Genomic DNA, 10,329 nt, shown 5'->3' with positions numbered 1-10,329 from the left:
CCAATCCCCTCCCTCTCTTACTGGTTGCTGGGTCACAGAGAAGTGGTCGAAGAGTCTTTCAATTCGTTAGTAGGTAAACAGAAGACAGTCCACCCCTCCTCGATAGCTTCCTTTTGGCAAGGAAGCACAAGTGTAACCTACCTCAGAAGTTTTGATATCTGCCACACCTCCAGCGGTGTAAAAGCACGCACATGTTTAAAAATGATATGCTACTTATCCTTTTATCTATAACTATCTTACACAACAAACTTAATTTGTATTCATCACTTTACATACTTATTTTGGGATCCACCCCTGTCATTTGCCTGATGACACTCGAGTGGAGAAGGAGCTGCTAGGCTTGTTTGACATTGATGATGACAGCATGGTGACTGCCAACTGACTGATCTACAAATTACCTTGCATCATTAATAACCCCTCATATTTGTAAATCAGTCAGTCTCAATTTACCCAGGATGCTTAACTGTTTTGAAACTCTCGAACACGGCCTCTCATTTCATAGAAGCTCATTTTTGTCCATGTTCACGCTCCTGCCGCCGCTCCTCGATTAAGTTTGAACTTCTTTAAAAGGAGGCGAGCGAGGATGAATGAGAGAGGAAGCAGGAGTTAAATTAATTTAATTGAGAAAAGGCCAATATCTCAGTTGCATACTCCTCTTGCCTCATCTCCTCAAACCCATTGGAGGAGAAGGTCAGAGGGGCAGGACTTATGGATTTACTCATCTAACAGGTTTTGAGAAGGAGATGAGAGAGGACGCGAGGAAAATGCAATTGAGATCTTCCCACAGTCTTCAATTGTTTAATCTACTTTCTCTACTTCAGCAAATCAATTGTAGGTCATGCTGACCCCAAACCATATCACGCCACCGTCCATGAAAGAGCAGTTTGCATTAGGTCTGTTCAAGTTGTTGGGGACCTATCATGGATCGAAATGGAATTGACCCCAACCCTGGTTTCCCTCATTACTACCTGTCACATTTAAAACTATATAAAACACCTCAGGTGCACAGTGGTAAATGGGGGTGGTCTTCTTGGGCCATGAATACATGAACATGACTCATAGTAGTTCATATGAGATGAGGGACCCTTAGCACCACCTGTTGGTTGAGGTCTAATGTACATCTGAAATGGAACTGGTGACATTTATGGAGATTATATTATCTATGATCCAGACTCATTGGTGAACCGCCCATGAATGCCAGTACCCCAATGTAAACCATCGTATTTATAGCGGAAATTATAATCCTTACTTATAACTCAATTACATTACTTCAATAGTCTTGATTGACATTGATTACTGAAGAAAACACAATGCCTTGTTTCCGCATACATTATTTATTATTGTGATTTGTGATATCGCAAATGATGTACACTTTCTGGTGTGTCTTTGTTGTATACATTCATTAAATAATACAAGCAAGTTGCTTACTGTAACTAATGCTCACTTCATGTTTGACTTGAAATGAAAGTTTCACAAATATATGCATTATTCTACATTAAAACTAACTGTTCTAATCATCACCCCACTGTGCTCTAATCTACGGTATACCAGGCTCAGAGAAAGCTCACATTCACAATTGAACTTCGACACACTATCAAAGCAAACATTGTATTCCTTTTAATGAAGGCATCAGGTATCACTCTTCCATTTTTAAGCATGCATTCTGTGTCAGAGGAAAATAGCCACTGCATGAAATGCATTGTAACAGGTTATAATCAGTCCTACACCCAGTCACACAGACTGGAGAAAAGGTGGGTGGCTGTGTGTCTACAGCAGCTTCAGCTTTTGATGGCCACTCAAACAGGCTTGAGGTTTGATGCTTGATGCAAAATGTTTGTGGGTGGAGGTCTCCTCTGTCCTCCTGGTCCTTTGTAGCCGCTTCTCTAGTGGCATCCAGACCCCAAACCATATCACGCCACCGTCCATGAAATCGTTTATTTGAAATCTTTTGTTATCCAAATAATATGCAACATGCCTCATTCTCTGGACTCTACTCTCCAATACTGTTGTTCACTGTTTTTCTGCTGGTTCTTTGGTTTGGCCTTCCATACCCGAACAATAAAACAAATACAAGGAATGTCTCAGACCTACAGTAGAAGAAACTGTATCAGACCTGAACGCACTCTTCCTGCATACTTGTGCATTCATGAATCAAGCTAAATTATTGTGCTTCTTACTTGCAGGTGTAGGAGACGACTACTGTGAACACGACTAGAATAAGAAGGACCATGATGACCACAGCAGTGATCAGTCCTGTCTCACCTGCATCGTGTGCAGTGATCAACAGCTGGTACAGCTCACACCGACTGCATTTGTAGTTCTCACTGCAGCTGAGGGAGAAGGAACAGCGTTATTCTCTAGCAAGCCGTCACCAGCTAAGAAACAAGAGCCATGGTAGGTCTACCTGGTCTGAGCTAAAGTAAAACAAAAGCTAAAACACCATGCAGAAGTTCCCAGAACTTCCTTAGCTCATTGCCAAGCATCACTTTACACCTACTTATGGCTGACAAACTATTAGCGACATTAGAGAATAGTGATGGGGGGAAATGTGGAGAGCATGATAGTAACTTACACACAAGTAATTGTCCATAAAAGGAATTTTTAAGCATGTTCCTCCATTCATACAGTAGGAAGTCTCTAACTCATTACATGGGTCATCATGGTCTACAAAAAAGACAGAATATATACATTTCAGAAACACTGACACATATAACACATACAGATACATCATGTGGAAATTCTCAACATTCCTTCTCAAATGATTTTGCCAAACTATTTTACCTGCCATTATTTGATTTTATTCTATCCTGAAGAATGCGACAGAGTTGTTTTAGATCCCCACCTAAGAACGATGTACAAAAGTAACAGCTCATTATGAATCTACATAGACAACAAGATAGGAAATAACCAGAAAACAGGCAAGATTCATGTTTTGTAATCTTTCTACACTAAAACAAGGCATAACAGAAGTAAGCTGGTTGTGTGTCCTTAATCATATGAAGGTCTTATCACCTTTGCATGAAAATAATGAAGAGGTTTGTTATTATCTTACCAATAGTATTGTTATGATCCTCTTCTTACCACCTCATGAAATCCCAGTTTGTGTTAGGGTTAGTGCAGGTTTCTAAGGTGAGTCACAGAGGCAGACTGCTGAAAATAACTCTGACAACTGCTTTTTCTTGGACCTTTATTAAAGGCACTAATGTGGGCGTGTTCCTTTGAGCCAAGAAATGTTTGTCCACATTGTAAATGGAATGCGAAATGTTAGGATTATCTCTATTGATTCTGACTCATTTTGGTAGATTGCCTGATATAGTGAAATGGGGTCGTTTTCAATGAGTGCCTCAGAATACAATATTCCCACCATAGAGTAGGTAAACAAAGGATTTCATGAGCCACTAGTGGAAATGATAGATAATTTTACAACATTGACCTTTCAATAAGAGAATGTGCATTGGTTGTTTACTTTCATACAGACAATAGGTGTCTGCAGACACTGTAATGTAATGATACAGGAAGGCATTAGTTTGTCAAAGCCAAGTAATTATGATTGCATCACAAAATCCATCCACAGGTGGGAAAGGGGATACCTAGTCAGTTGCACAACTGAATGCATTCAACCAAAATGTGTCTTTTGAATTTAACCCAAACCCTCTGAATCAGAGAGATGTGGGGGCTGCCTTAGTCGACATCATCGGCACCAAGGGAGCATTTGTTGTTGGGGGTTAGCTGCTTGCTCAAGTGCAGAACGGCAGATTTTTCCACCTTGCTGACTTGGGGATTCGAACCAGCGACATTTCAGCAACATGTTGTCTGTGCGATTGACACATGGCTTTACATACACAACCTATGGGTTTCGTGAGAGACAATGGAATGACTGCTAGGCTGAGAGGGAATTGGAGCAAACAGTGCAAGTATGACTGGAATCGTGGCAACTTTGCTTTGAGCTGGGCATCTTAATGACATTCCTCCTGCCTCAACACTTCCGGCATGCTTGTAAACATTGTTCTGTGGACTTTTTCAAAACCGTTAGCATGTTAACTCATCAGTTTTTATTATACCTAGCAAACGTTCCCAGAACATTAGCTAAGATTCCCATTAAGTTCTAGTTAGCGTTTTTATCTAACATTAGGATGATAACCTTCAGAGATTTATTTAGATTTTTTATATGTATTTATTTTTTAACCATTTTTCTCCCCAATTTCGTGAAATCCAATTGCGATCCAATTATGATCTTGTCGCATCCCTGCAACACCCCAACAGGCTTGGGAGAGGCGAAGGTTGAGTCATGCGTCCTCCGAAACATGACCGGCCAAATTGGGCTTCTTAACACCCGCCCGCTTAACCTGGAAGCCAGCTGCACCAATGTGTCAGAGGAAACACCATTCAATTGACAATCAAAGTCAGCCTGCAGGTGCCCGGCCTGCCACAAGAAGTTGCTAAAGTGCGATGAGCCAAGTACACTCTCCCCAGCCAAACCCTCCCCTAACCCTGACTATGCTGGGCCTATTGTGCGCCGCCCTATGGGACTCCCGATCACGCCCTGTTGTGACACAGCCTGGGATCGAACCCGGGTCTGCAGTGACGCATCAAGCACTGCAAAGCTGTGCCTTAGACCGGTGCCACTCGATAGGCCTCAGAGAATGTTTTTGATAAAAAACAATTTGGAATGTTCTCCTAATATTCACTAAAATGTTGTGCACAACATCTGTAACAACCACCACATAACATTCCCCAAAGGTTTGTATGTTTGTATAAAACACTTGCCTGATGTTGCAAGAACGTTCCTATAACACATTTAATCCTTAAGAGTCTAAGCCAGGGGTTCATACCAAGATTGTCATACCAAGAATCATTCAGCTATTTGATTTAGAATTTTAGGACCCCTTTAGGTATTAAACAAATCAGTGGAGGCTGCTGAGGGGAGGACGGCTCATGTTAATGGCTGGAATGGAGTAAATGGAAGGGTATCAAACACATCAAATATGTGGTTTCCATGTGGTTGATACCATTCCATTGACTCCATTCCAGCCATTAATATGAGCCGTCATCCCCTCGGCAGCCTCCACCGAAACATACAGTTGAAGTCGGAGGTTTACATACACTTAGGTTGGAGTCATTAAAACTAGTTTTTCAACCACTCCACAAATTTCTTGTTAACAAACTATAGTTTTGGCAAGTCTGTTAGAACATCTACTTTGTGCATGACACAACAATTGTTTACACACAGATTATTTCACTTATAATTCACTGTATCACATTTCCTGTGGGTCAGAAGTTTACATACACTAAGTTGACTGTGCCTTTAAACAGCTTGGAATATTCCAGAAAAATTATGTCATGGCTTTAGAAACTTCTGATAGGCTAATTGACATAATTTGAGTCAATTGGAGGTGTACCTGTGGATGTATTTCAAGGCCTACCTTCAAACTCAGTGCCTCTTTGCTTGACATCATAGGAAAATCAAAATAAATCGGCCAAGACCTCAGAAAATAAATTGTAGACCTCCACAAGTCTGGTTCATCCTTAGGAGCAATTTCCAAATGCCTGAAGGTACCACGTTCATCTGTACAAACAATAGTACGCAAGTATAAATACCATGGGACCACGCAGCCGTCATACTGCTCAGGAAGGAGACGCGTTCTGTCTCCTAGAGATGAACGTACTTTGGTGCGAAAAGTGCAATCAATCCCAGAACAACAGCAAAGGACCTTGTGAAGATGCTGGAGGAAACAGGTACAAAAGTATCTATATCCGCAGTAAAAAGTCCCATATTGACATAACCTGAAAGGCCGCTCAGCAAGGAAGAAGCCACTGCTCCAAAACTGCCATAAAAAAGCCAGACTACAGTTTGCAACTGCACATGGAGACAAAGATCGTACTTTTTGGAGAAATGTCCTCTGGTCTGATGAAACAAAAATAGAACTGTTTGGCCACAATGACCATCGTTATGTTTGGAAGAAAAAGGGGGAGGCTTACAAGCCGGCCGAAGAACACCATCCCAACCGTGAAGCACAGGGGTGGCAGCATCATGTTGTGAGGGTGCTTTGCTACAGGAGGGACTGGTGCACTTCACAAAATAGATGGCATTTTAAGGATGGAAAATTATGTGGCTATATTGAAGCAACATCTCAAGACATCAGTCAGGAAGTTAAAGCTTGGTTGCAAGTGGGTATTCCAAATGGACAATGACCCCAAGCATACTTCCAAAGTTGTAGTAAAATGGCTTAAAGACAACAAGTCAAGGTATTGGAGTGGGCATCACAAAGCCCTGACCTCAATCCTATAGAAGATTTGTGGGCAGAACTGAAAAAGTGTGTGCGAGCAAGGACCTGACTCAGTTACACCAGCTCTGTCAGGAGGAATGGGCCAAAATTCACCCAAATTATTGTGGGAAGCTTGTGGAAGGCTACGGTTAACGTTTGACCCAAGTTAAACAATTTAAAGGCAATGCTGAAATAAATAATTCTCTCTACTATTATTCTGACATTTCACATTCTTAAAATAAAGTGGTGATCCTACCTGACCTAAGACAGGGATTTTTTACTAGGATTAAATGTCAGCAATTGTGAAAAACTGAGTTTAAATGTATTTGGCGAAGGTGTATGTAAACGTCCGACTTCAACTGTATATATAAAAAACATATTTGATGAAACATTGAATTTGGTCTTACTGCCCATAGAACCACATTGACTAACAGATTCATGTATGTAAAAACAGATAGTCAAAAGGAAGTTTGTTTTAAAGTGTCTGTCCTATATCTAAAAGATATAAGAAATCAATAAATTATTATACATCTTTTTTTACCGATATTTAACAACAAATAATTGGCACTAAACTACTTCCATATGTACTTCCATATTTTTTTAAATGGTACCGGCTACCTTCAGAAGAGTCCTATGAAGCGGAGAAAACCATTGTGTTCGTGAAAGTCTCGTCTTTCCATAGAGTGGTCATATTAGTTCGTAGGCCCAACCGTTCGGACACAACAGATGTTTATGTGAGAAGACCGATTTTCGGGCTGTCTCATGGTCTGCAACACCGCTATACCTCGGCCACCTTTCACCGCAGATGCGTAATGCCGTCATTGGCGGATGTTGATGGGGATTTTTGTATTATGCTACTTAGTCCGTTTTTATGACGCTCATAGCATATTTGTTTTAGGTTTAACACAATATTCCATTGATGTTCACTCAATATACATTTTACCTTGTCTTGGAGGTGCTCAGAACATTTCAATACATATTTACAGGGCATTCGGAAAGTGTTCAGACCCCTAACCTTTTTCCAACTTTTTGTGACTACAGCCTTAGTCTAAAATGTATTTTAAAAAGTAGTATTATCTTCAGAAATGTTTGACATTTTTGCACATTTATTAAAAACATAAAACAGAAATACCTTATTTACATATCTATTCAGACTCTTTGCTATGAAACTCGAATTTGAGCATCCTGTTTCCATTGATCATCCTTGAGATGCTTCTACAACTTGATTGGAGTCCACCTGTGGTAAATTCAATTGATTGGACATGATTTGGAAAGGCACACACACACCTGTCTATATAAGGTCCCACAGCTGACAGTGCATGTTAGAGCAAAAAACAAAGCCATGATGTCAAAGGAATTGTCCATGAAGCTCAGAGAGAGGATTGTGTTGAGGCACAGATCTGTGGAAGGGAACAAAAAAATTTATGCAGCATTGAAGGTCCCCAAGAACACAGTTGCCTCCATCATTCTTAAATGGAAGAAGTTTGGAACTACCAAGACCCTTCCTAGAGCTGGCCGCCCAGCCAAACTGAGCAATCAGGGGAGGAGGGCCTTGGTCAGGGAGGTGACCAAGAACCCGATGGTCCCTCTGTGGAGATGGGAGAACCTTCCAGAAGAACAACCATCTCTGCAGCACTCCACCAATCAGGCATTTATGGTAGAGTTGCTAGACGGAATAAGAAACATGACAGACGGAATAAGAAACATGGCAGCCCGCTTGGAGTTTCCCAAAAGGCACCTAAATGACTCTCAGACAATGAGAAACAAGATTCTCTGTTCTGATAAAACCAAGGTTGAACACTTTGGCCTGAAAGCCATACATCACATCTGAAAGAAACCAGGCACCATTCCTACGGTGAAGCATGGTGGTAGCAGCATCATGCTGTGGGGATGTTTTTCAGCGGCAGGGACTTGGAGACTAGTCAGGATCGATGGGAAAGATGAACAGAGCAAAGTACAGAGAGATCGTTGATGAAAACCTTCTCCAAAGTGCTCAGGACCTCAGACTGTGGTGAAGGTTCACCTTCCAACAGGACAACGACCCTAAGCGCACAGCCAAGACAATGCAGGAGTGGCTTTGGGACAAGTCTCTGAATGTCCTTGAATGGCCCAGCCAGAGCCCTGACTTGAACCCGATCGAACATCTTTGGAGAGACTTGAAAATTGCTGTGCAGTGACGCTCCCAATCCAACCTGACAGAGCTTGAGAGGATCTTCATAGAAAAATGGGAGAAACTCCCCAAATACAGATGTGCCAAGCTTGTAACATCATACCCAAGAAGATTCAAGGCTGTAATCACTGCCAAAGGTGCTTCAACAAATTACTGAGTAAAGGGTCTGAATACTTATGTAAATGTGATATTTCAGTTAACATTTTTTAATACATTTAAATTTTTATGTAAAATGTCTCAAAACCTGTTTTGGGTTGTATTTATGGGGTGTTGTGTGTAGATTGATGAGGGAAAAAAACAATTTGATACATTTTAGAATATGGCTGTAACGAACAAAATGTGGAAAAAGTCATGGGGTCTGAATACTTTCTGAATGCACTGTATAATAACCCTGGATTGCTGATACCATGTACAGTGGCTTGCGAAAGTATTCACCTCCTTGGCATTTTTCCTATTTTGTTGCCTTACAACCTGTATTTCAAACAGATTTTTTTGGGGTTTGTAAGCTTGATACATCTAGCCACTGGGATTTGTACCTATTCGTCAAGGCAAAACTGCTGCAGCTCCTTCAAGTTGGATGGTGTACAGCAATCTTTAAGTCATACCACAGATTCTCAATTGGAGTGAGGTCTGGGCTTTGACTAGGCCATAAATGTTTCCCCTTAAACCACTCGAGTGTTGCTTTAGCAGTATGCTTAGGGTCATTGTCCTGCTGGAAGGTGAACCTCCATCCCAGTCTCAAATCTCTGGAAGACTGAATCAGGTCATCCATCATTCCTTCAATTCTGACCAGTTTCCCAGTCCCTGTAGATGAAAAACATTCCCACAGCATGATGCTGCCATCACCATGCTTCACTGTGGGGATGGCGTTCTCTGGGTGATGCGAGGTGTTGGGTTTGCGCCAGACATATTGTTTTCCTTGATGGCCAAAAAGCTCAATTTAGTCTCATCTGACCAGAGTACATTCTTCCATATGTTTGGGGAGTCTCCCACATGCCGTTTGTTTCTTTTTTTCTTTAAGCAATGGCCAGCAATTTTTTCTGGTCACTCTTCCGTAAAGCCCAGCTCTGTGGAGTGTACGGCTTAAAGTGGTCCTATGGACAGATACTCCAATCTCCGCTGCGGAGCTTTTCAGCTCCTTCAGGGTTATCTTTGGTCTCTTTGTTGCCTCTCTGGTTAATGCCCTCCTTGCCTGGTCTGTGAGTTTTGGTGGGCGGCCCTCTCTTGGCAGGTTTGTTGTGGTGCCATATTCTTTCCATTTTTAATAATGGAATTAATGATGCTCCGTGGGATGTTCAAAGTTTCTGATGTTTTTTTTTATAACCCAACCCTGATCTGTACTTCTCCACAACTTTGTCCCTGATCTGTTTGGAGAGTTCCTTGGTCTTCATGGTGCTGCTTGCTTGGTGGTGCCCCTTGCTTAGTGGTGTTGCAGACTCTGGGCCTCTTTCGGAACAGGTGTATATATACTGAGATCATGTGACATTTAGATTACACACTTTATTCAACTAATTATGTGAATTTTGAAGGTAATTGGTTGCACCAGATCTTATTTAGGGGTTTCGTAGCAAATGGGGTGAATACATATGCACGCATCACTTTTCCGTAAAGTTATTTTTTTCATTTCACTTCACCAATTCGGACTATTTTGTGTATGTCCATTACATGAAATCCAAATAAAAATCGATTTAAATTACAGGTTGTAATGCTAAAAAATAGGAAAAATCGGGGGATGAATACTTTTGCAAGGCACTGTATTGGCTATTGAGGGGCTTTGAAGCCCCTGGTCGGCTATATTGCCACTCCCCAGTAGGATAAGTTCTCCATAGGAATGAATGGAATTCTAGAGTATTTCAATTAAATGTTTAAAGGACAAAATTACATGTATTTAAG

At 41.3% G+C, this 10,329-nt stretch overlaps 1 protein-coding gene across 1 annotated transcript; it reads right to left on the bottom strand.

The window, feature by feature from the left end:
• Window positions 1-2,171: 2,171 nt before the first annotated feature.
• LOC129867712 (pro-neuregulin-4, membrane-bound isoform-like) lies at window positions 2,172-2,788 on the bottom strand. Its single transcript, XM_055941262.1, has 3 exons — window positions 2,782-2,788; window positions 2,573-2,664; window positions 2,172-2,335 (listed from the first exon to the last, which is right to left on the bottom strand). Exons 1-3 carry the CDS (start codon window positions 2,786-2,788, stop codon window positions 2,174-2,176), a joined length of 261 nt encoding a protein of 86 aa, XP_055797237.1. The 3' UTR covers window positions 2,172-2,173.
• Between the last annotated feature and the right edge of the window lie 7,541 nt (window positions 2,789-10,329).

Source organism: Salvelinus fontinalis, chromosome 12 (genome assembly GCF_029448725.1).
Source record: "Salvelinus fontinalis isolate EN_2023a chromosome 12, ASM2944872v1, whole genome shotgun sequence".
NCBI classification, from domain to species: domain Eukaryota; kingdom Metazoa; phylum Chordata; class Actinopteri; order Salmoniformes; family Salmonidae; genus Salvelinus; species Salvelinus fontinalis.
Note: the sequence above shows the minus strand (reverse complement) of the source record. Positions and strands in the feature narration are given on the sequence as shown.

Coding starts and splice junctions, on each gene's coding strand:
- LOC129867712 (XM_055941262.1), bottom strand. Junction 2,336..2,572: donor TTATGGACAATTACTTGTGT/GTAAGTTACTAT, acceptor TGTTCCTTCTCC/CTCAGCTGCAGTGAGAACTA.